A 27231-nucleotide genomic window follows, 5' to 3' on the forward strand; every position below is an offset into this window, starting at 1 on the left:
ATAGGAGAAGAGAAATGGTGCCATAAGTGGAAGATGAAGAGATATTAAGCAAAAGGTATTTGAATATGGTGGTATGCAAGAGAAAATATTGACAGGAAACCAATACCATGAAGAGATGTATGAGGGAGGGACCAATAAGAGGATCAGGTCAAGAAGGCAGGTAGGAAGAGGATTAAGGGCTCAATCTGTGGTAGAAGAGATGTCAGATTTCAGAGATTTGAAAATGAGTCAAGTATGAATGTGAGAAAAAGGAACAGCAGAAGATAAGAATTAAGTAAGAACCAAAACCTTTGGTGGCAGCCAGAAAAAAAAGACTGCTTTTTCTTCTATAGCCTTCCGGAAAACTGGTGCTTTAAGTTTCCACGACTTACTTTCAAATACATTTATTAAATATTTACGTGACCATTTTAATGCTAGCATTTTATGTTAAGATGTTTACAGATTTATTTATTAATCCAACAGTTGTTCAGAAGTTTTAATCCACGAGTTCGGTGGTTTTGGGTGCTGAGAAAATGACCAAGAGCCTTTATTTGTCCCATCTCCTCCACCTGAACATTTTGTTAAGGCCCAAGTCACAAGTTTGGTATTACTTCAAACCATTCTGTATGGTTCTTCCTTTGAACATATTGGTTTTCCTCCTACTTGTAGCAGCACAGGAAGTAGGTAGTTACAATTTATTTTTATAATGAACAAAACAGTAATAGCATTTTAAACCATGTGCCCAGTGCACCTCTCTGATGACAAATAGTCTTCCATTTTCCTTGAACAGTAAAGCAAATCAATTATTCCCCAGATTTCAATCAACTTTCTCTCCTCACTATTCAGTAATCTAGAAGCCTGGCTCTCTTAGTAACAGGCAATGCAATTAATTTCTCATGTTGCAATGAACAGTAGCCTGCAAGACATAAAATACAGCATTGTAGATTATACAATTTAGTCTTTGGTTATCAGATAGCGATTGATGGCAGTGAGTTATTAATTGCACTTCATGAGGCATGCATTCCTTAAGAATCTGTAGAGCTGTTTCAAATATTATAGTACTTTTGACCTGCTGAGTCATCTTTTCTCTTTATCTCTTAATTACTCCATGTGGCCAAAAGGTAAAATAGCTCATGGAAGCATGGAGAAAAAAGTGGAGAACTAGACACTTTCTTTAAACAATTTATTGTATGCCGTATGATTTTCTGTTGCCAAGGCACTTTTCAGACAGTGCCAAAAATAAGGTTGGGATTTTGGATTACTGGGCCAGTCTAGAACAGAACTGCTGCACAGCCTCTTTCTCAATCTGAGATACCTGGACTTTTGTAAAATATTTTCAAGAAATATGAGAATAATCACATCAATCTTTTCATCCAGAAGGCGCTGATGTGCCAGGTAGAAGGCTGTCTTGAATTTTCCACTCATTATGTATCTTCTTGTTAATATGAATACTGTTTTATTGCTTAGTTGTATGCTTTCTGACAGGTTCTCCAAAACTGGCTGGCCTGGTATCCAGTCCCTGTCCTCTAGACACAAGTTAAACTTTTTATCGCCTTTATCTTCCAATTCTACAACCAGTTCATTCAAAACCCATTCACTGGTATCTTGATCTTTAGAATCATAGGCAATAAAAGCATCATAACAGATTGATGAGGAAAGCAAACGTCTATATCCTTTGAATTTAGCAGTGCAGAAGTGGTAAATGTACCACACATCCCAAAAAAAAAGATGGCTTGCAACCATGATCACCATCAGACAAAGGATAATTGATGACGTCACAGAGTATAAAATCATATGCAAGGAATCTAGCTCACAAGTATACATATCTAAGAGAACCACGCTTTGACCTTTATGTACTCCTGGGCCTGCACAGGTCACATCAGTGGCCAAATTAGGAATAGTGACTGTTGTGTGGTTGATCCACCAGACAAACCACACAGCTTCACAATTACACAAGAATGGGTTGCCCTCCAAAAACAGTTCACTTAGGTGATCCAGCACATTCTCAGGGAAACTAGATTTCTTAATTATTTTGATCCTGTTTGAGCGAAGATCCAAATATCTTAGCTGGAAAGCATTCCTGAGAAAATGCTTTGTCAACTTTTGGATCTGGTTGTTTCTCAGTATTAAGTGCTGCAAAGTTGTAGTGCAGTTGGACAGTTCACGAGGAACTGTATACAGAGTGTTGTCACTGAGATCTAGAATTTTCAGATTTCTCAAAAGGTGAAGCTTTCCCCAGTTGAAGCTCTTTAACTTATTGTTGGACAGGTTAAGTTCCTCCAAATTGGGAGGCATACCTTCAAAAACACCTGGAGGTATAAAGCTCAGGGAATTGTCAGAAATGTCTAGGGTGCTCAGATTACTAAGCTTCTTGAAAAACTCCAAAAATCTTGTATCACCATCTCTCCATAAAACATCTAGGCGGTTGCCTTTGAATTCTAACGTACGAAGTGACTGGCTTTCCATTGCTGTGTTGGTGCAGGTAGAAATTTCATTTGAGTTCATCATTAGTTTCTTCAGAGCTGGTAAATTCTTGGTGAAATTGAGCATGTGAGTAACACCTTCAGCTAAAAAATAGTACTTGTTACTACTAAGGTCCAGTACCTCCAGATGCTTCAGTTCTTGGAATGCAGTTGAATATAGCAAATCAATTCGGTTGTTGGAAAAATCTAAGTATGTCAAATTGGACAATAGACGAAATTCACTACCATTTAAAGATTGGCTAATGGCATTTCCTGATAAGTTAAGGCATTTCAGAAAATTGAGGTCCTGGAAGTCCATAAAGTTTACAAAAAATATGTTATTTCTGCTCAGGTCCAAGGTTTGCCCATAATCAAGACAGTCTTTATCGATAAACGAATGGGAGGTAGCATCCTCTCTGTCTTTAGACTTACACCTGCGAGCATTCTCATCATAGCTGAAATAATGCATCTCTTCAAGTATTCTGTAATTGTACATGTCTGCTGAAGCTCTGGTTACAGAAAAGGAACCACAGGAGGATTCACTGGATGAAGGTGATATTTTGTTAACAGAAAGATCTATTAGTTTCAGAGAATGGAAGTTCTTGAACATCCTGAGGTCAGCAATCTTGATAAAGTTGGTACCAAGATCTAAAATTCTAAGTTTCTTGAGACTGAACAAAGGCTTAAGATTATCTTCTTTCAGTTCTTTGAAAACATACCCCTTGATCCTAAACGTTTCCAAGGAAGACAATTTTGAAAATGTTTTTCCAAGTTTCAGGCATTTTGGGTATCTCTGCAGTGCATAATTAAAGGACAAATCCAGTTCTACAAGATTGGTGAGGTAGTTCAAAAAACTGGCCTCCTCAATCACTTTAGCCAGAAAATTTTGGGACAGGTCTAACACTCGTAGGTTTTTTGTGTTTTTAAACCAGGCATCTGGGACACTTGTAAGTGAATTGCTATGGAGTCGTAGAGTTTTTAATTTTGTTAAAGAATCAAAGGCCTTGTGATCAATTTGAATCTCTGTATCGTTTGGACATGGGGTACAAGGATAAGGGGCATTGTAGCAGCGGGGACAGTTGCCACTTAGGTCAAGAATTTCCAGGTTGGAAAGGTTCTGAAAATCATTGTCTTTAATTATCTGGATCATGTTATTGTAAAGGTAAAACTCCCTTAAGCTGGATGATAAACCATTAGGGACTCTGGTCAGGTTATTGGATTTCAGTGACAAGACGGTTAAATTATTTAGGTCCTGGAAGGCTGCTGGATGAATATAAAATGAAACATTGCAAGGATTTCGATAGTAGCAGTTCTGTCCAAGATACAAAAACTCAATGTTTGCAAGCTCTGATAGATTCTGCTTAGTAATGGAAAAGATGCTGTTTGCTTCAAGACTAAGAAGAAGTAAATTAGGGGGAAGGCCACGGGGTATTTCTAAGAGCTGATTACCATCTAAATACAATGACTTCAAATTGGCAAGTGAAGCAAAGCTGTTGTCCTGGATGACTGGGCGCCTGGTGCACACGTGATCTTTTGGCCCCAGCATAACAGGCACGCAATTGCATCTAAAGTCAATCTCCAGTAGCTTCCCAAGCTGGAGGAAAGAAGTGGGTGTAATTGTTGGTATATGATTAATGGTTAGAGTCAGGTTTGTAGTATTGGATGGAATGCCATCTGGGATTTCTATCAGGCGCCGATTGCTGCAGTCTACTGCTACACCGGACGATTCTGCATATTCTTTCACATCACAAGGGAAACTTTTAGGATACCAGCTGGCCAGGAGCATCTTTGAAAACAGGATGTGCAGAAAGAAGAAGAGGAACAATTGTGATGAAATATATATAATGCCTACAAGGGAGAAAGAAAGAAAAAGTGATTTACCATCCTATATCACATCTTGCATTTTAAAATAAAATACACATAATAAGCTATTAAATACCACTGCATCCCTGCAAGACCACAGATGATGCGCTTAGTCACAGAACAAAGGGTGGAGAATTTATGTATATCTCACAGATTTACAGGAAACCAATACAAAAGGGAGCCTGGATTATAAGGGACATCTACATTTGCAATCTACTGTTTTTGAAGAGATTTTAGGCTTTGGGGGACAGAAAGTAATAAAGAGTATGGAAACCCTCTCACACTAACCTAAGAGAATGTTAGCATTGTCTGAGACAGGCCAAATGAGAAGGGTATGATGGGGTTAATTTTAGACAAGGAAAATGTGAGGTTGGATGGCATAAATATGGTCTGTAGGAAAGATTTTGATTGGTTGGTTTGAAGTAGTGGAGTAGTTTGAAAAAAAAAAGAGGTGAGGTGAGGTGAATGGTGAGGAATTGTGATGCCATTTTTGGTGGGTTTGCAGCATTCTGGAGTTGGGAGGGAGCAGGGTGGGTTGGTGTAATGGTTTGTGATAATGTGAAGGAACTTTTATATTTTGTGAAGAATAGGAGTTTGTTTTGCCTGGTTGTTGTTTGCTGTGACACTTGATGCAGTCGACTGCGGTATCCGTGTTGCTCCTGGCAGCAGTATGACGGTGTGGTAATTGTTGACATTTGGGTCCATCACTCTGGCAGCAGTGGTTTTTGGGGTTGCTCAGCTGTAGTGCTGGTTTTAAGGCTGGTTAGTGCAGCTCAGAGTGCTGTGGTTTTCGTCAACAATTCTTAGCAGGCATTCAAGGACCGTGATATTTATGTGGTGATGTTTTCCTGCCTGCTGCATAATTTTGGTGCCATTCAGTTCAGCAGTGTAGCATTGAAGCACGGACTGATTTTGTGTGGGACCATGGTTCTTTCTGTGGCATTGGTTAGTGGTTGCTGTGGTGAGTTAATTATTAAATTCCCTATTCAGATGTTTGTCGTTCTCTGGAGAGAGTCAAGGCTATTTCCTGTAATTTGCGTTGGAAATTCTGGGGGTATATAGTGTGGTGATATTTAAAAGATTTTAAGTAAGTTTTTAGTTGTTGTTTTGGAAGCTGGGGAGTTCCCGTGCTGTGTATTTTTGATGTACGAGAGTGGGACAGTGTGTGTGAGTAAAACAAAAAATGTTTGTTGGGATTATTGTTGTAATATTGAGTATCAATATATTTAATACTATCCAAGGGGCTGGTTTTGATGGGGATAAAGTAACTTTGACTTTGTTTAGAAAAAGGAGGGGGCTGGTGTTTTGCTGTGGGTGTAGTAAATGATTTATGTGGGGGTGTGCTTGGTGCATTTATAAGATGAGGAATTATTGATTTTAAATGGCTCCTAGGAGAGATAAATGTCATAATGTGGTGAGCAGAAGTTGTAGTATTGGGTGTGGCAATTCTGTGGCTGTTCACTTACTTGGCCCCTGTGATGGGACCCAGGTGGCTGCCTTGTCAATGTGTGGTAGTCATGCGGCTGGGAAGAACACTGCAGCTGCCCAATCTGCAGGATCCAGGAAGAGGAAAGCTATTTCCAGGCAGGCCGTTGCTGACCCTGGTCCTTCTGCAATTGCTACATCTAGTGGAGCAGGAGAGGGACCTTCCACTTCCAGAAGAGATCATGGGACTAGAGTGGATTCATACAGTGAGTTATTACAGTCTATTCAGCGTGTTATAGGTGAGGTGGGTGAAAACCCTCCATTGCCCCATGTAAGCCGCATTGAGCCTGCCATGAGTGGGAAAGCGCGGGGTACAAATGTAAAAAAAAAAATGAAAGGGGTTCGCATGAGGTGGTAGAACATTCACAAGTAAATGAAAAGAGGCATTCCAGTTCATTACGAAAGAGTTTATGTGATAGAAAGTTTTTGAAGCGGCTCAGACATGTAGTTAAATGTATGCAGTTGAAAAAAATGCAGCAGCGGGGGGTTTCTAGTGATGTTATGGGTGTATGGGAGTTCTCAGATTTGTGGGATTCGTCGGGTTCAACCTCTGCTTTGTCTTCTGATTCTGATATCCATGTGAGAGATGTTGGGTTCGCCCAATGCAATCTGCTATGGCTCCATCTGAGCAGTCGGCTAGCGTTTGTCGTGAAGGTCATATCATACATTGCTTGCAATAGCTCCGCTAGATAGTATTTCTCAGAAATGGAGACAAAAAATATTGAAACAAAACTTTTTGGGTTTATTTGCTTTAATTGTTTGGGAAGAGGATAATGGGGAGAAGAAAAAGGAAGGGAGGTAAAGGAGAGGGGAAAAAGAAAAAGGGTAGGGTACCCAAAACCATCATCATCTGGTTATTGGGTTTCCATGTTTTTGCGAGTGTTTTAGGAGGGCATAAATCTTCCTTATACCCAGGTTTGTTAAGGTACTCTGATTTTATACTTCATGCCTATAAAAAAAAATGGTGCATGGCAATGGCTCAACTATGATGAATTTTTAGGAAAATCATGGCACTGGATAAGTCTGAAGCCTGGGGTTTACATAATGTTGACTTATGTTTGCCTGAAATGACTCCATCCAGAATTTGTTCCTTTCATGGAGTGGCCTCTACTGCAAATGTCTCAGCGGCTAGTGGACTTCCTTCCTCACAAATGGGTTTGGAGGGTGGGGTTTCATGCCTTCCTTTAGTGGGGTGTCGGGATGGCTGGGAATCCTGGAGTTCAGTGAGGTAGGTCCAGTGTCAATGTCTGTTTCTAATATAATGTGGGGAGTGATGCAGGCATGGTAACTGCAGTCAATACTCAGGTGCACATCCAGTCTTCCAGTGTTCAGCCTTGGCATCCTTGAGCAGAGGGGGAAGTGGACCAATGACTCCAAGATGCTGAGACTATGATGATGTAGTTTTAAAAAAGCAAACTTTATTGTAGACTCGACACAGTATTGTGTTTCGGCCACAGGCCTGCCTCAGGAGTCTAAAGATACTGTACCATTGGATGTAATTTTATGGAAGTTTCTTATATATCATTGGAAGTTTCTTATGTATAATTGTATTTGAATCATGTATTTTGTGTTTAATTGATTTGAGTGCTTGGTTATCCAATTATCCTAATGCAGGGATGCTTATTTGCTTTGCTTTGGGTTGGGTTTTCAGAAGGTTTTCCTATTCCTTTTGATGGACCTCCGTTACTGCGTAGATGTAAGAATGCATCTTCAATTGCTGAGCATCCAGAGGTACTGGCTAAGAAGTCAGAGAAGGAGTTACAGCTTGGACGGATTTCTGGCCCCTTTATGGAGCCTCCTTTGGATGATTTTATAGTATCTCCTTTGGGGGTAATTAAAAAAAAAAAGGAGCCAGGAACTTTTAGATTTATACACAACTTATCATATCCAGAGGGTCACAGCATTAATTCATTTATCGTTTCCCAGTTGTGTACAGTCCAATATGCATCTTTTGATGAAGCTGTAGCTCTGTTGTGACACTTGGGTCCTGGTGCTTTAATGGGAAAAGCAGATATTGAAGCAGCTTTTCGTTTATTACCAGTTCACTCCAGCTCATTTCACTTACTTGGTTTTTATTTTCAAGAACAGTATTATTATGACAAATATATGCCAATGGGGTGTTCCATCTCTATTGCATACTTTGAGGATTTTGCTACTTTTTTTCACCGGGTGGTCCAGCAAGTGAGTGGAATGAGTAGGATTGTACATTATTAAGATGATTTCCTTTTTGGGGGAGTGGCAAATTCGCATCAGTGTGCTAGTTTGAAGTCTGCGTTTCATTGAGTAGCTGCAGAGCTTGGAGCTCCATTAGCCTGTTGAGAAGTCTGAAGGGCCAACTACTGCTTTGGTTTTCTTGGGCATTGAACTAAATTTGGTGCTTATGCAGTCTCGGCTTCCTTGTCAAAGCTCAATGCCTTAAAAGATTCTATTAGAGTGACTTGTGACAAGAGGAAGTTACATAAGTACATAAGTACTTTCATACTGGGACAGACTGAAGGTCCATTAAGCTCAGCATCCTGTATCTAACAGTGGCCAATCCAGGTCACTAGTACCTGGCAAGATCCCAAAAAAGTACAAATTTAGTCTTTGGTTGGACACTTCAATTTTGCAGCCCGCATGATCCCTTTGGGGTGTGTTTTTCCCGCTGTCTGCCTTTGTTGGGTAGTGGGCTTAAGCGATTGCACCATAAAGGGCATATTAGAAAAACTGGATTGACTTAAAATTCATTTTTGGACTCTTTTTATGGTATATATTTTTGGCAGAGGGAGGCTGTCACAACTATGGATCTGCAACTTTTTACGGATGTTTCAGGGGTTTGGAGCTTATTTTGAAGGACCTTGGCTTGCTGAGCCATGGCCAGTCTAGTGGAAAGAAAGTAGTTGGGCCCTTAACATTTCTTTGTTAGAGTTATTCCCTATTTGGGCGGCTTTATGGATTTAGGAAGATAGATTGCAGAATAGGTGGTTAATTTTGTGTTCTGATAATTCCTCTGTGGTTTGTGCCATCAATAAGCAATCTTCTAGGTGCCAGTTCTTGATTAGCTTTGCTGCATCTGATTGTGTTGAGATATGTATAGCTTAACCTATTTTTGTCTAAACAGCATGTACCAGGTGTTTGCAACCAATTAGCAGATGTTCTCTCATTTGCAGTGGGTTCATTTTCGGGCGCTGGCTCCTGCAGCAGATGCATCACGTCTGAAAATGCCAGAAACATTATGGATCTCCCTCCGCAAAGTGGTAAAGAATTGCAGCGGGTATTAGTGCCCGACACTTGAAAGAGCTATAGTTCGGGATGGGCACACTTCTTGCATTTTCTTGAATTTTTAGATTTTGCAAAGTCTATGGGATGGTTTCTAAGTCTGTTGCTTGCATTGCATTTTTGTCAAAAGTGAGAGGTATGGTGGATCCATCCTCTTCATATTTGGTGCAAAAGCAAATGTGTGGGTATGCTCATTCTGGATTTCAATATCGGCCTCGTTTAGTGCAGCTGCCCATATTATATGAAAAATTGGTGCAATTATTATATATTTTGCCAAATATTTGTTCTTCAAAGTTTGAAGTTTTGTTGTTTTAAATTAGCATTTACAGTTGTATTTTTTGCTGCATGTCAGGTAACTGAGCTTGTTGCTTCCTCTCAACAGGCTTCTGGGAGTAATGAATTGTTATTTCAAGATATTTGTTTAGAAGTATTCACTTAAGGTTTTGTTTTTCTAAGATCAAGAGGGGAAAAGTTCTTGGATTACATTGCACAACAGTCAAAATTTAATAGCTAGTCCAGTGTGTTTTTCTAAAGTGTATAGAGAAATTCACCCAGAGGGTGATTTATACTGGCTAGTATACGCTAATGATGTTCCTTTAACTAGATTTCAGCTTGCTGCAGTTTTTAAAAAATGTTTGGTGACTTTAGGGTACAATCCTTGTGAGTATGGAACTCATTCATTCTGAATTGGGGCTGCATCTTATGCAGCAGCTCATGGAGCTGATCTGTCGGCTGGGTCATTGGCGTTCTAATAAATTCAGGGTTTATGTTAGGGGGGAGAAAAATCTTAATAATCAAAAGCTCTATTTTCTTTTACCAGTTTCTTTTTCAGGCAATTTGTCTCCTGATATAGGCTTCTGGATTTGTGGACACTCATGTCTTTTGGGCCCATAAGTATGTTATGGAGTCTCTCTGGGGAAGAATTTAGGACTTGTGGAACAGGCATTCAAATTCTTCGGTTGGGACTTTTTGGCATGAATTGTGACAACTTCTACCTATGCTTTTTCAAGCTAAATGTTTCTCTTCACTTGTATTGATTATGATTCATCTGAGTGGCAATGACTTAAGCTATGTAAAAGGGGTGAATTTGATTGGGACAATGAATTGTGATTTGTTGCATGTGTTGTTTGATTTTCCAAATGTTTGTGTTTGTTGGTCCCAAAAAATTCTACGCAGGGTTTGGAAAGTTGCTAGGAACCCATTAGCCATTGAACGGTTAAGCCGTAGGGTGAATGGTGATGTGTCTAATTTTTTCTATTTAACCGGTGGGTTGATTTTGGCTCGTGATTTGATTACAGCTGATTGCCCAAGTCTTTACAGATTAGATGGGGTACATTTACCAGATATAGGTTTGAATATCCTTCTGAGTTCTTTTCAAGATTTGATTGAGTCTTGTTTGATAGAAGGTTTGACCACAACTCAATTGAGGGGGGGGGGGGGGGAGTGCTGGAGGCTGTCACTGTTTATGGCGGAAGTGAGCTATCTAGGCCCAAATGCAAACAGATTGAACATCATGAACACTCGTGAGCGGAACCACTATGAGTTGAGGCTTGACTCTACAACACTGTGGGTCATACCAATGTGTGTTATCTAAGAACATAAGAATAGCCATTGGGTCAGACCAATGGTCCATCTAGCCCAGTATCCTATTTCCACCAGTGGCCAAGTCAGGTCACAAGCCCCAGGCAGAAACCCAAATACTGGCAACATCCCATGCTACCAATTCCAGAGCAAGCAGTAGCTTTCCCATGTCTGTCTCAATAGCAGACTATGGACTTTTCCTCCAGGAGCTTGTCCAAACTTTTTTTAAAACCCAGGTATGGTAACTGCTGTTACTAAATCCTCTGGCAAAGAGTCCCACAGCTTAACTATTTGTTGAGTGAAATCCTCCTGTTCGTTTTAAAAGTATTTCCATGTAATTTCCTCAAATGTCCCCTAGTCTTTGTACTTTTGGAACAAGTAAAAAATCGATTCACTTCTACTCGTTCTACACCACTCAGAATTTTGTAGACCTCAATCATATCTCCTCTAATCCATCTCTTTTCCAAGTAGAAGAGCCCTAACCTCTTTAGTCTTTCCTCATATGAGAGGAGTTACATCCCCTTTATCATTTTGGTTGCTCTTCTTTGAACCTTTTCTAATTCCACGATATCTTTTTTGAGATACAGCGACCAGAACTGAACGCAATACTCACCATGAAGTGATAGAAGCATTAGAGTATTTTCGGTCTTATTTACCATCCCTTTCCTAACAATTCCTAGCATCCCCGTTTGTTTTTTTGGCCGCCACCACACACTAGGCAGATTATTTACAACAACACCTAGATCTTTTTCTTGGGTGCTGACTCCCAAGGTGAACCCTAGCATCAGGTAACTATGACTCTGATTATTCTTTCCAATGTGCATCACTTTGCATTTGTCTACATTACATTTAATCTGCCATTTGGATGCCCAGTCTTCCAATTTCCTAAGGTCTTCCTGAAATCTTTCACAGTCTGAATGTGTTTTAACAACCTTGAATAGTTTTCTGTCATCTGCAAATTTAATCACTCGTTCCGATTTCCAGATAATTTATAAATATGTTAAATAGCACCGGTCCCAGTACTGATCCCTATGGGACTCCACTATTCACCCTTTTCTATTGAGAGAAATGGCCATTTAACCCTACCCTCTGTTTTCTGTCCAATAACCAATTCCTAATTCGTAGCAAATATTGCCTCCTGTCCCATTTTCTCAGGAGTCTTTCATGAGGAACTTTATCAAACGCTTTCTGAAACTCTAGATACACTACATCAACCAGCTCACCTTTATCCGCATGTTTATTCATGTTATGCTTAGAGAGCTGGTTTTGAAACCAATTAGCTATATGTGATTGTTAAATGCAATTTGGCTTACAACTGTTTTAAATATTATGAAATAAAACTGTGGTCAAACAATATATTTCCACTAAAAAAATTGTAGTTGTGTTAGTTTGTTACATTATATGTTTAAGAAATGGAAGATGCAAGGTGGACTGTGCGAATGACAATGCTAGGAAACCCTCTCAGACTAAGCTGAGAGGGTGTTAACATTGTCTGAGACAGGCCAAATAAGAAGGGTGTGATGGGGTTAATTTGGGAAAAGGAAAATGTGAGATTGGATGATGTAATTATGGCATGTGGGAAAGTTTTTGATTGGTTGGTTTGAATCAGTGGACTAGTTAAAAAAAAAAAGAGGTGGGGTGAACGGTGAGGAATTGTGATGTCATTTTTGGTGGGTTTACAGCATTCGGGAGTTGGAGGGAGCAGGGTGGGTTAGTGTAATGGTCTGTGCTTCAATGTGAAGAGACGTTTACCTTCCCGCCCTTAAGTTAGTGTGTCTATGTATATTGCATGTTGTTTTTGTTTGTTGCTGTGGGTTTGGTGTATTTATAGGCTGGGGGTTGGGGTATAGGTATGTTAGGTGGTCACAGCTTTTATGTTTGGATGGCGGAAGTGAGCTATCTAGGCCCAAATGCAGTCAAGAGACTGAATATGGGGAAGATGATTTTAAATATCATGAACACTCGTGGGAGGAACCACCACGAATTGAGGGTTGGCTCTACTACACCGTGAGTCATGCCAATGTGTGTTATCTGAACATGTTATGCTTAGAGAGCTAGTTTTGATACCGATTAGCTCTGTGTGATTGTTAAATGCATTTGAGCTTACAACTGCTATAAATATTGTCATGAAATAAAGCAGTGGCAAAACAATATATTTCCAGTAAAAAAAAAATTGTAGTTGTGTTAGTTTGTTATATTATTGGTTTATATGAAATGGAAGATGTGTGGTGGACTGTGCGAATGACAATGTTAGGAACAACTGGGGTGGCACAGGAAATGGATTAAAACAAAATAAGACACAGTAGGCCAGTGATTCCTGGTCCTGGAGGCACCCCAGGACAGGTATTCAGGATATCCACAATGAATAGTCATGAGAGAGATTTGCATGCAATGGAGGCAGTACATGGAGATCTCTCTCATGAATATTCATTGTGGATATCCTGAAATCAGGTGGATATCCAGGACCAGGTTTGGGAACCACTGCAGTATATTCAAAACTACATATCCAGGTAACAGCATCTGCTATCCAAATAAGCAGCGGTGACTAGGTCAATCCATGGATTTTCAGCAACATTGTCTGGATAATGCCACAGAAAATCATTACAGACTGGCCCTGTGTCTGGATGGTGCCAGGGGAGGAGCCTGGTTGGAGCTAGGATGCGTCTGGAAACCAGCAATATTCAGTGTCTGTATCTGGATAACAATCCAGATACCATAGCAGGAAAAAATTGATATCCCAAATTATCCAGATTCATATCCAAATAATGGTGGTAAATATTGCATTTATCCGTCTATTGCTGGTAGATAGCGCCATATCTGGATATTCAGCACCAATATCCGGTTATCAGCCAATGCTGAATATCCAAGTATAAACGCTGCAATTGGCATTTAAAAGAAACCATGACCACCAAGTTTAAATATTGCCCCAAATTTGAATTAGATAACATTTGTAAAATAAAAATAAACAAAGTTGCTATTTTGCTATTTGTTTTGCCATAAGGATTAAAATGTTCTGTTTAAACAAGTATGAAATTTATATGCAAGGACAATAATAGTAACGTATGCATTAATTTGAGCCATAAATTCTACAGAAATTTCTTTAAGATTAATCAGTTTCAGAAAAAGTGACGTACTCATGCTGAAAACAAGCAAATATATAATGAAATTCAAAGGAAAAGACAGGAAAGGCCATTTTATATCAAAGAGGAATTGTACAAGACTGTATATGACTAATTGAGAACCAGTGAGATTCACTAGAAAGGGGGTTACTCCCTTTATCCATCTTAATCACCTCCCTCAGGTCACATGACATTCGGTATCCCGCAGCTGCTTCCTCTCCCCTTGGATGCACTTGCATGGCTTCTTGGTGGGCAGTTTGTGGCATTAAGCAGCTTTGCTAAAAGTGTGGCCAAAGTGCAGGCCCCAACAGACACCACTTCATCACAGTGATATTTTATATATGTACTTTACTTTCCTTTTCAGTAACAGTGTATTATTTAAATTCATACATGCTAAATATATTATTGTTTTGATATTTTAATATACTTTATTATTCATTATATTTATTATTTTGTTTTACTATGATTTCACCCACCACCACCTTTATTTTTATTGTCTCCAAATACACTTAAAGACATTTTCACTTAACTGACTAAAAACAACCAAAACAATTTATTTTAGTTTTCACTGTCCAGTATCAACGTTCCTATCAAACATTTTTCCATATTTTCTCCCATCCTTCCCTCTCATACCAAATCACAACCTCAAGGGACCAGTGGAGCTCCTTACACTGACCCCGCGGGAGTACTTAACCTCACCATGGGGGATAGGGAAGATATAATTCCTATCCCTTTGTACTCTCCAACTCCCCCCCCCCTCCCATACACATACTCAGTGACAACTATCTTTAGTCTGTCAACTACCCCTTTGGAGGCTGGACCCGGGGAATTTTGCCCCCCCCCCCCCCCCAGCAGCCCTGTTCATCTTGACAATGCATCTTTATTTTAAGCCAGCAGACACAACTCTTATGCTAAGTGGTTATTTAATAATGCCTAGTCACTTAAACCTGAATTTTAGGGGGTCTTTTACAAAGGGCATCTCAGCATTAACCGCCAGCCGATTTTTACCATGAGCTAATAACACTAGTGTAGCTTTGTATAAGGCCCCTTTGTTGGCAGTATTACTATCCAGCTTATTTTCAAAAGATATCGCCGGCCATCGTCCGACACAAATCGGGAGATGGCTGACCATCTCCTTAACCCAGCCAAATCGGTATAATTGAAAGCCGATTTTGTCCGGCGCCAACTGCTTTCCATTGCGGAGCCGGCCAAACTTCAAGGGGGCGTTTTGGCAGGGTACAGAAGGCAGGACGGAGGCGGGATGGGGGTGTGGTTACGAGATGGCCGGCTTCGCCCGATAATGGAAAAAAGATGGCCGGCTCTGATGAGCATTTCGCCGGCTTCACTTGGTCCATTTATTTTTACAACCAAGCCTCAAAAAAGTGCCCCAATTGACCAGATGACCACCAGAGGGAATCGGGGATGACCTCCCCTTACTCCCCCAGTGGTCACCAACCCTCTCCCACCCAAAAAAATCAATTTTTAAACATTTTTTTGCCAGCCTCAAATGTCATACCCAGCTCCCTGACAGCAGTATGCAGGTACCTGGATCAGTTTTTAGTGGGTGCAGTGCACTTCAGGCAGGTGGACCCAGGCCCATCCCCCCCTACCTGTTACACTTCTGGTGGTAAATGGGAGCCCTCCACCCCCCCCCAAACCCACTGTACCCACATGTAGGTGCCCCCCTTCATCCCTTAGGGCTATGGTAGTGGTCTAGAGTTGTGGAGAGTGGGTTTTGGGGGGCTCAGCACCCAAGGTAAGGGAGCTATGCACCTGGAACCTAGGGTGCCCGGTTGGTGTCCTGGCATGTGAGGTGGACCAGTGCACTACAAATGCTGGCTCCTCCCACGACCAAATACCTTGCATTTCGCCGGGTTTGAGATGGCCGGGCCTGGTTTCCATTATGGCCGAAAACCGAAGCCAGCCATCTCTAAACCCGGCGATCTCAACATTTGACCTAAATGTTGAGATTTAGCCAGCCCCAACCGTAATATCGACAGAAAAGATGGCTGGCCATCTTTTTCGAAAATACGGGTTGCTCTGCCCCTTTACGGAGCCGGCCCCGAAGATGGCCGCCCATCTATTTGGCCGGCGCTGTTCAATTATGCCCTTCCATGTAATACTAGCTCGGCTTTGTAAAAGGCTCCCTTAGTTTTCTTGAGAAATCTAAAGCATTCTTTGGACAGTTTATGTGGCAGTTTTGGTTTTGGCCAAAACTGGAAAAAACAGTTTCAATTGGGTTCTAAGTCAGCTGTTGTATAAAAACCTTGGGAGGTCAGCAAATCATTTACATTTTTTCATCCCAATGGACCCTGGTGAGAATCGGGGGGGGGGGGGGGGGTGGCCCCTCAACAAGGTAATTTTGTTGGCCTTTCCTAGCATGGATTTTGTATTAGAGAATGATACGGGGACGGGGATGGGGTCAGAGCCTGTGGAGACAGGGACAAACTTTGTCCCTGTGTCATTTTCTACTTTGAACCTGTTAATGAACTGGACTGTTATTTATGTTTGATTCAGACAATGATATTTTGATTTTTTGAAAAAACAAGCAAACATGCTGGCCACATTTAGCAAAATTTGCATAGGGTATCCTGTATATTCCTGCTAGCAGCACATTGTCTAAGAAGACATCTTCTATTGGAGGAAGGACTGTGAAAGACAGGAGAGCTAGACTGAATCCTGAGATTGTTGATGACTTACTCATCCACAAATTAAAAAAAATCATAATAGTGTTTCATGGGGCATATTTCTCCCCTGCTAAAGCATACAGAGCGGGTTGTATTTTGTACCCTTGGACATTTTAACAGGATGGATTAGGATTCCTTGGGGTAATAGAAGTCAGCTATTATTGGGGTTGGAATGATAGAGGGTGGTGTTAATATACCGTATTTTTCGGACTATAAGACGCACTTTTTCCCCCAAAATTTGGGAGAAAAATGGGGGGTGCGTCTTATAGTCCGAAGGTAGCGTTTTTGGACCTCCGTTGTGTACTTACAGGATTCCATGTTCCCTGGTGGTCTAGTGACGTCGGGGCAGGAAAGAGCCCCCTCTTTCCTGCCCATCGCGCTGCTCTCCGTGCTTCTCAATGCTTTCTGACGGTCTCGGCGAGATTCAAAATGGCCGCCGAGATTCTCGGCGGCCATTTTGAATATCGCCGAGACCATCAGAAAGCATTGAGAAGCACGGAGAGCAGCGCGATGGGCAGGAAAGAGGGGGCTCTTTCCTGCCCCGACGTCACTAGACCACCAGGGAACATGGAATCCTGTAAGTACACAACGGAGGTCCAAAACCCGGACAAGACGCACCGGAGCACCTAGGTTTTAGAGGAGGGAAAGAGGAAAATTTTTTTTTTCCTATTTCCCTCCTCTAAAACCTAGGTGCGTCTTATGGTCCGGTGCGTCTTATAGTCCGAAAAATACGGTAGTTGATCATTATTATTGTTTTCTATCTGTGATTTATAAACAACAGTTACATAGCATATTGTTCCTTTTAATACTTTAATAAAATGATTTAAATATAAAATCATAAGTGTTCAAGGCTTCTGCAGATGAGGACAGAGCCCACGGGGATGGGGCAGGAACAGAACCTGCAGGGATGGGATGGGGACAGAATCGGTGGGGATGGAGACAGAACCCACAGGGTCGGGGACAAACGTTTTTACTTTGTTCCATTATGGCTGAAAGACGCCCAAGTCCCGCCTCGAACATGCGACTGATACGCCCCCTTGAGATTTGGATGTCCTTCTTGACAGACTTCGGACAAAGACATCCAAAATGAGGTTTCAATTATACTGATTTAGACGTTTCTGTGAGATGGACATCCAAATGCCGATTAATGTCACTTTTTGGACTTCCATCTCTTTCGAAAATGAGCCCAATAGTATACTACTTACAATGTCAACACAATACTTAATAGAACATTATAATTGATAGTGAAGGGCAAAGCAAAGATGTAACATATGAATAGGCAAGAAAGTAGGAAGAGTTAGAAAGTAAGGTGACTGATTTAAAGAAAGTTGCACATGAAGTCAGAGAGATGTTTAAATATTATCTCAGCTAGGGAAGGAGTGGATAAACATGTTAATATTTATGGGAATTTTCATTTTCTTCATTTTTGAAAAATGTTGTTTTTGTTATAGAACCAATATTTTTCATAGTGTGCACTCTTTCAGAAAGTGTGCACTATACGAGGAAACTGCCTTCCCCCTCTGAATTTCAGGGTTTTTCTTCCTCTCAACACAAAACATAGGAAATGTTTCAAATGCAGATCCCTACCTATTTTGGGTGCTCTTACCTTTCTTCTGGAAGGGAAGCCCCTGATGCAGATGAATTGCTAAAATATGTCAGGCAACACCGAAACTGATTTTGATATTATTCTGAATAATACTTGGTTTTATGGTTATTGATCTTCAGATTGTTTTGTTGTTAATCTTTACCTTCATTATTTATTAAATAAAATTGGATGCCGTTATTTTACCTCCTAGCTCTTTAACTGATTACTTATTAAATGCATTTATCTGTCTGTTTATTGCTCTCTCTCTCTTTGCTGTTGTGTTTTGGTAGTAAAGCACCCACATTTTTTCTACAAATTTTTTTTGAGGCTAATATGCGTATGTAGGACAGGCACTGATATGTGTTGACACTCACTTTTCGTCCAACATATGCACAAGCTCTGTTACCTCCTGCCAATCTTTTAAACTTAGATTGGTTTAGATTGATAAGAAACTCAAATCTTTTCATATATGCTTTCTGGCTCGGTTTCCTTCCTCTGCTTGAATTCTTTTTAGATCCTTTGCAAAATACAGCCTCCAAAATTGAATACAGTACTCCAAATAGGGTTTTGCCAACAACTGGTACAGGTGCATTATCACCTCCTCCCTTCTGCTGGTTAAATCTCTCTCTAAGCAGCCTAGTATTCTTCAGGCTGTGGCCACCACCTTGTCACATTGTTTCACCACCTTAATATCCTCAGATATTATCATTCCAAGATCTCTCCCTGATCGGTGCACATCAGCCCCTCTCCCCCTAGCATATAGCTCCTTTGGATTTCTGCACTGAAAATGCATCACAGTACATTTATTTGCACTAAACGTTTAACTGCCAAGCTTTAGCCCGCATTTCTAATTTTTGTAGATCACTTCTCATATTGTTTACTTGCTCCTGTGTGTCCACTCTGTTGCTAATTTTTGTCACTCACAAAAGGCAAACTTTCCCTTCTAACCCTTCACCAAAGTAGCAAGATTATGTGCTACTTACCACCAGGGATAAGCAGTGGCTTTCTCAGGTCCATCTTAATCACTATTTATGGACTTTTCGTCCAGGAATTTGGCCAAACCTTTTTAAAACCCACCACTGAATGAAGTGAGGGCTTTTAGTGGCTTATTCAGCCATGCTACACCTTCACAGCCTAATTGTGTGATTTTATTATTTAAATTGATATGATCCCTGAGGTGTGACAGGTGTCAAAATATGGCCATATTGGGTCTTTTATGAAATTTATAAGATGTAGTATTAAAGCTTTTGAAAAAGTATTTTTTTTCTTTGTACACTTTTGGTACATTCAGTGGCATCCTGGCCCTTTGCTCTTTTGATTCACGTTGGTGATGCTTTCCCCCTCCCCCCCTTTGTTCATTTTGAGATACATCAAGGGAGTTACCTGTACGGTTGATGTCATGTGGCCCAACATCAACATGCCTTATGCTTAAGTCTGCTGCCTCATGTGTACATCTCACAATACAAATAGCAGCATGGTAATCTTTTCCTCTGGTAGAGAGGCTTTTGCTTGAGTCATGTACCTAGGATTTGAGATAATTTTTGATGAACCCTAATGGCTCCTGCACCTGGATTGTTTAGCTGGTCAAGAGCATATCTCACGAAGGAGCTCAATCAAGTGCTTTTTTTCTGGCCCTCGGAAGCTTGGGTCAATGTCAACATCAACACCCTTTGAGGCGCTAATGCTGAGAATTTCTCCACAGGTATGGAGTCTCAGGAAGAATCTGGAGCTGATCTGCAGTTGGTGCAAGTGCCCTTGATGCCTGAGTGGATTGCAACTGCAGTATGTGTGCCAGCAACATCATGAGCACAGCTCAGTACCGCTTATCAAAAGAAGGCATCGGCAAAGGTGGAGGATCCGGGACAGAGGCAGCCTGAGATGATGTCAGTGCTGAACAGAAGTGGGACCCTGGCTGATCTGAGAATTGCACACCAGCACCTCTTCCAAAGAGGGGGAGCGCTCCTCCTGGTGCCAGTGCTTCTTGGGTCCTGGTGATGCCAATGCCCCAGAGCTCCCAGCATTATGCGTCGAAAAAGACTACTTATGCTTCTTGGGTTTCCCCCGATTCTCAGCATTATGCTCCGTCAGTGCCGAGGACAATGTTGAACCTAGTCATGTTTTCAGGATATGCCCAGTGTACATGAGATGGATCTGCATACAAAAGAGGTAATACATGCAAATTTATCTCATGCATATTGTGAATATTCTGGTAACCTGACTGGCTGTGTCCTGAGAAATAGATTGAAAAGAAATCAACCACATCTCCACATAATTGGGGAGATTTGATTGGTTGATTTGTTAATAGTCTATTCACTCCTGTACGTTTCTTTGCATATCAGCTTGATTCAAATCTGTTGCAGCTGTAGTCGTTGCTACACTGAATTTGTAAAAGGAAAATCTGTTCCTTCAAACTGATTATGATACAGAAATTGAACTGTTTTCATTGCCTTTTTGTATGTAAATTACCTCAAAAATAAAGCACTGGGAAATAATCAGCTATTGTGTACTCTAGTTCAGGGGTTCTCAACAGAGTCCTCAGGACACACCTAGTCAGTCAGATTTTCAGGATACGCACAATAAATATGCATGAGGGAGATTTGCATTCAGTGGAGGCAATGGATGCAGGTCTCTCTCGTACATGTTCACTGTGGATATCCTGAAAACCTGACTCGCTAGGTGTGTCCCAAAGCCGGGGTTGAGAACCCCAGCTCTTGTTGGTACTGCCTTGTACACAGTGGCCCTATTTGTTACAGGCTCAGAGAAAAGCAATATAATTTTGAAAGTTAGGTCTCAAATCAGCCTGGGATAAACATGGCTACAGCTGAGAAGTACATAGGCAACAATTATTCACAATATATCATACATGGGGTTTCTATTCTTAGGTGTTTATAAATTGTAAATCTAGGTATTCATTTCCCAGCTCATTAGATTTTCTTTTAGAGTACAAAATGTTTTTTGTGTTTATCAGTGTTTTTGCATCACAGATGCTATTGCTAGCGGGACCTTTTCCAACAGAATCAAATATATGCATTCCTGCAGCTGAGGAGTTGTGAAGTGAAGGATTTAAGATAGGAAAAACAAGGGGTGAGACAGTTCTATGGGGAAGTAGAGGTTTCCCAGTATTTGTCCAACACACACCTATTTTATTTAGCATCAAAGTTGTTTCAATGGTGTTCATCAGATAACCCCTAAAATCAGAAGCCCTAATTTTAGTACATAAACAGGTGGCAGGTTTAAATCAAAAGCAAACCAGCACTTTGCGACATAATACACAGTTAACCTATAGAACTAATTGCCATAGGATAATGTGCAGACAAAGACGAAGTAGGTCCTGGGTGATACATTTCAGGATTCCTAAAATGAATTTGGATTTCCCATACCTTTTTTTTTTTGTAGTAACAAGGTGACTTTTATATTCAAGGACAGTAGCTTGTTTCTCTGACCTTGGAAGGCTTACAGTCTAAGTTCCTTGGGTGCCAGTGCTCTAACCACCCATGAAATAGATTTGCAAATAGTAGGTTTCCTAATATATATAAGCCACACTGAACCCGCAAAAAAGTGGGAAAATGTGGGATACAAATGCAATAAATAAATAAAATAAATATATACAAATTTATCATATGCACATTATGGATATCCTGAAACCTAGACTAGTTAAAATGTGCCTTCAGGATAGGGTTAGGAAGCACTGGATCAAATTTACAAGGAATAAATGAATCATCTATGAAATATGACAAGTATTTCACCTGGGTTCAGTGCATTCCTAAAGCTAGATCTTATAAACTGGAAGAATTTACCACAGGCAGGGCAAATCTACGTAGGCCCTACACCTCATCTATATCCCTTACTGTACACCACCTTGAGTGAATTCCTTCAAAAAGGCGGTAAATAAATCCTAATAAATAAATAAATAAAGATGCTAAACTGTCAGGATGCACATTACATGAACCCTTAAGCCTGACTTGGGATCTCACCGCGACCTCTCTAACCTCATCTCTATTTCTCTACTCCCCTCCTCTTCTCTGCCCTTCTCTTGCGCCCTATGGAATGCCCGCTCTATCTGTAACAAACTCGCCTATATCCAGGACCTCTTTATCTCGCGTCACCTCCATCTGCTCGCCATAACAGAAACCTGGCTCTGCCCTGATGACTCTGCTTCAGTCGCAGCCCTGTGCCATGGCGGTTATCTATTTTCACATACTCCTCGCCCTGCTGGTCGTGGGGGCGGTGTTGGACTACTTCTCTCTCCCTCCTCCAGATTTCAACCCCTTCTTCCACCTCAATCTCACTGTTTTTCCTCCTTTGATGTCCACTCTATCCGCCTTTTCTCTCCTCTGCCTCTTCGAATAGCGGTCATTTATTGTCCCCCTGATAAGTCCCTTTCATCCTTTCTCAGTGAGTTTGACGCCTGGCTTGCCTTCTTCCATGATCCTTCCTCCCTCTCTCTCATCCTTGGTGACTTTAATATTCCTGCTAATGATCCTTCCAACTCTTATATTTCCAAGTTACTCGCTTTAACGTCCTCCTTTAATCTCCAACTATGCTCCACCTCCCCCACTCATCAAAATGGTCACTGTCTTGATCTCATCTTCTCCTCCAACTGTTCACCCTCTAGTTTCCTTGCCTCTGATCTTCCCTCCTCTGATCACCATCTTATAACTTTCACACTTAAATCTCCTCCCTCCCAGTCCCGTCCTATCTTATCTAATTTATCTAGGAATCTTCACGATATTGACCCTTCATCTCTATCCTCCCATGTTTCAAACCTCCTCTCTACTGTGGCACCATCCACGTCTGTCAACGAGGCTGTTTCATCTTACAACAATACTCTATCCTCTGCCTTAGACACTCTTGCACCTTTGATGACCCGCCCTGTAAGGCGTACAAAACCCCAACCTTGGCTGACTTCTAATATCCGCTACCTACGTTCCTGTACCCGCTCCGCCGAACGCCTCTGGCGGAAATCTCGGGCCCTTGCTGATTTCTTACACTTTAAGTTCATGCTGACCTCCTTCCAATCTGCTCTTTTACGTGCCAAACAGGATTATTATATCCAACTGACCAACTCTCTTGGCTCTAACCCTCGACTTCTCTTCACCACATTGAACTCTCTCCTCAAGGTGCCCCCTCCCCCAACTCCCCCTTCATTATCTCCTCAGACCCTTGCTGAATTCTTTCACAACAAGGTTCAAAAGATAAACCTTGCTTTCTCTACTTCATCACCTCTCCCTCCACTAGTCCGTTCCCCTCTCTCTCCTTCCCCTCATTCCCTTTCCTCCTTTCCTGAAGTTACTATTGAAGAAACTACACTTCTCCTTTCTTCCTCAAAATGTACCACCTGTCCCTCTGATCCCATTCCCACCCACCTTCTTAATGCCATCTCTCCTGTTCTTATTCCTTTTATCTGTCACATTCTCAACCTCTCACTTTCCACTGCGACTGTCCCTGCTGCCTTTAAACATGCTGTGGTCACACCTCTCCTTAAGAAGCCTTCACTCGACCCTACTTGTCCCTCTAATTACCGACCCATCTCCCTCCTTCCTTTTCTCTCCAAATTACTTGAGCGTGCTGTTCACCGCCGCTGCCTTGATTTTCTCTCCTCACATGCTATTCTTGACCCACTACAATCTGGTTTTCGCCCTCTCCACTCAACCGAAACTGCGCTTACTAAAGTCTCCAATGACCTATTACTGGCTAAATCCAGAGGTCAATATTCCATCCTCATTCTTCTTGATCTTTCTGCTGCTTTTGACACTGTCGATCACAGCATACTTCTCGATACCCTGTCCTCACTTGGATTCCAGGGTTCTGTCCTTTCCTTGTTCTCTTCCTACCTCTCCCTCCGCACCTTTAGTGTTCACTCTGGCGGATCCTCTTCTACTTCTATCCCTCTGCCTGTCAGCGTACCTCAGGGTTCTGTTCTTGGTCCCCTCCTCTTTTCTATCTACACTTCTTCCCTTGGTTCATTAATCTCATCCCATGCCTTTTCCTACCATCTCTATGCTGATGACTCCCAAATCTACCTTTCTACCCCTGATACCTCACCTTGCATCCAAACCAAAGTGCTTGTCTGACATTGCTGTCTGGATGTCTCAATGCCACCTGAAATTAAATATGACCAAAACCGAGCTTCTCATTCCCCCCCCCCCCCAAACCCACCTCCCCGCTCCCCCCCATTTTCTATTTCTGTTGATGGCTCTCTCATTCTCCCTGTCTCCTCAGCTCGAAACCTTGGGGTCATCTTTGACTCTTCTCTCTCCTTCTCTGCTCATATCCAGCAGATTGCCAAGACCTGTCGTTTCTTTCTTTACAACATCCGTAAAATCCGCCCCTTTCTTTCCGAGCACTCTACCAAAACCCTCATCCACACCCTTGTCACCTTTCGTTTAGACTACTGCAATCTGCTTCTTGCTGGCCTCCCACTTAGTCACCTCTCCCTCTCCAGTCGGTTCAAAACTCTGCTGCCCGTCTCATCTTCCGCCAGGGTCGCTTTACTCATACTACCCCTCTCCTCAAGACCCTTCACTGGCTCCCTATCCGTTTTCGCATCCTGTTCAAACTTCTTCTACTAACCTATAAATGTACTCACTCTGCTGCTCCCCAGTATCTCTCCACACTCGTCCTTCCCTACACCCCTTCCCGTGCACTCTGCTCCATGGATAAATCCTTCTTATCTGTTCCCTTCTCCACTACTGCCAACTCCAGACTTCGCGCCTTCTGTCTCGCTGCACCCTATGCCTGGAATAAACTTCCTGAGCCCCTACGTCTTGCCCCCATCCTTGGCCACCTTTAAATCTAGACTGAAAGCCCACCTCTTTAACATTGCTTTTGACTCGTAACCACTTGTAACCACTCGCCTCCACCTACCCTCCTCTCTTCCTTCCCGTTCACATTAATTGATTTGATTTGCTTACTTTATTTATTTTTTGTCTATTAGATTGTAAGCTCTTTGAGCAGAGACTGTCTTTCTTCTATGTTTGTGCAGCGCTGCGTACGCCTTGTAGCGCTATAGAAATGCTAAATAGTCGTAGTAGTAATTCTTACATTTTACCAGAGCAGAGCAAGAAATGGTATTTAAAAGTAGAATAATGTGAAAATAAACTGTAGGAGGTTCAAAGAAAGGAAATGAGCCTGGGGACAAGAAAAAAGGGTTTTTTCTAACAAAGGATCCGATGCCGCAAATTCTGTTACATAAGACTGTTTCAACACCTGCTTCCTCTTTATAGAAGACTTTCAGAATGTCATAAGATTCAGAACAGGCTTCATAAGTGAATTACACAGATTACCTGTCTTGAAGCATCTTTTTCTATTTTTGCACTTTCCACTCCGGTGCTACACTGGTCTTGAGGCAGTAGACAGCTTTGAAAGATTCACAATCGTGCACATACATCAAGTTAAACTAACCACATAGCACAGTTGATGCAATGGAAATGTTCCCATCTATTAGGTGCAATTCTGTATGTGACATTGTAATTTGTTATACTAGCCAGCACTGAGCCATATGGAGTCTGAATCTGGTAGAATGTGATCAAGTGACAAGGAGCAGATATTTTAGATCAAGATTCTATGTTCTATTTTAATAAAGGCTCAGACTGTGCTGATTAGAAATGAAACACAAGGAAAAGGAAGATACCTTTATTGGACTACTTAAAAACATTTTTTTGACTAGCTTTCAAGGATCAGAACCTTCTTCCTCATTACGGTACTTTTATAATGAAGCAAGTTATAAATGTAACAAATAGCAATAAAATACAGCTCAGTGTTACTATTTTTCTCTACACCTTTTATTTTCAGTAAAACAGTTCCTAGATCTTTCTTCGCCTTTCTATATTTTCAATGTATTCCAAATGCTCTGTAAAATGTAAAGCCAAATGGCTAGTGAGCCAAATAGTCGCCCTAGTACAGTGCAAAAGTACCAGCATTAATAAAGGATCTTCTTGCTTACTTGACAACTGCTTTCCTAATTTCTGAGCAATGAAAAACCATATCCCATTTTATCAAGATCTATACGCCTATATATCTGTATCTATGGAATTTAGTTCACATATAGGTATTGCACATGCCACAAACACTCTTAGGATTTACCAACTCACTTGCACATATCTAAAGATGTTCTACTCCATGTGGAAACTGAAAAGAATAAAACCATTCTTTCCAAGATCTGTCTTCCGCAACCTAGTGCAATCACTCGTACTCAGTCATCTGGACTACTGCAACTCACTATACGCAGGCTGCAAAGAACAAATACTGAGAAAACTTCAAACAGCCCAGAATACAGCAGCCAGACTCCTCTTCGGAAAACCAAAATACGAAAGTGCAACACTCTTACGTGAGAAACTACACTGGCTCCCACTCAAGGAACGTATCACCTTTAAAGTATGCACGTTAGTTCACAAAATCATTCACGGTGAAGCCCCTGCATACATGTCAGACTTAATAGACCTGCCACCCAGAAATGCCAAAAGATCATCTCGAACTTTCCTCAATCTCCACTTCCCTAAGTGCAAAGGCATAAAGTACAAAGTACTACATGCATCAACCTTCTCTTATATGAGCACGCAATTCACTCTCTTCTGAATTCTCTTCCCCTGTATTCTCTCCACACCTAAAATCTACCCACAGATAAAGTTGTCATACCCTAACGCTCTCTTACTATTATTCGATCATCCTATCATTTCCCCAATGTCACATTCCATAGTTTCTATGCCCCAAAGATGTTTTGACTTGACTTTGTCTTCCATAACTCTTCACAATGTAACTTTGTCTTCCATAACTCTTCACAATGTAACCTATAATCGCACTGTAACAAACTGTATTTCCATCATTCACAATGTATTGTAAGCCACACTGAGCCCGCAAATAGGTGGGAAAATGTGGGATACAAATGCAATAAATAAATAAATAAAATAAATAAAAATTGATTTGAAAGCTACAACAATTATATTAAAAGCAATAGAGTACCAGAATCAATGTGCAGCGAAATTAAGGGAACAGAAATGCACTAAGCTATAAAATACTAAATTCTATGGCTGTTTGTTACCAATTAAGCTCTATTCAGCTCTATGACTGAAAAGGCATGACCTAACATTTCTGTTCAAGTCTTCCCATTTAGTGAAAGTAAATGTTAAAACATACCATGAGACTGGTTGAAAACTTCTGGTTACAGAGAGCTGTTATGCAGGAAGGAGAAATATAGATAGGAAGAAGTCTTT

At 41.2% G+C, this 27231-nt stretch overlaps 1 protein-coding gene across 1 annotated transcript; it reads right to left on the reverse strand.

Moving 5' to 3' along the window:
* On the reverse strand, nt 1–27231 carry TLR7 (toll like receptor 7). Its single transcript, XM_030201593.1, has 2 exons — nt 27155–27231; nt 1–4289 (listed from the first exon to the last, which is right to left on the reverse strand). The coding sequence occupies exon 2, from the start codon at nt 4225–4227 to the stop codon at nt 1141–1143; it is 3087 nt and encodes a 1028-aa protein (XP_030057453.1). The 5' UTR covers nt 4228–4289; nt 27155–27231; the 3' UTR covers nt 1–1140.

The sequence above is a fragment of the Microcaecilia unicolor genome, chromosome 4, assembly GCF_901765095.1.
Source record: "Microcaecilia unicolor chromosome 4, aMicUni1.1, whole genome shotgun sequence".
Lineage (NCBI taxonomy): Eukaryota > Metazoa > Chordata > Amphibia > Gymnophiona > Siphonopidae > Microcaecilia > Microcaecilia unicolor.

Coding starts and splice junctions, on each gene's coding strand:
- TLR7 (XM_030201593.1), bottom strand. CDS start 4,227: ATGCTCCTGGCCAGCTGGTATCCTAAAAGTTTCCCTTGTGATGTGAAA.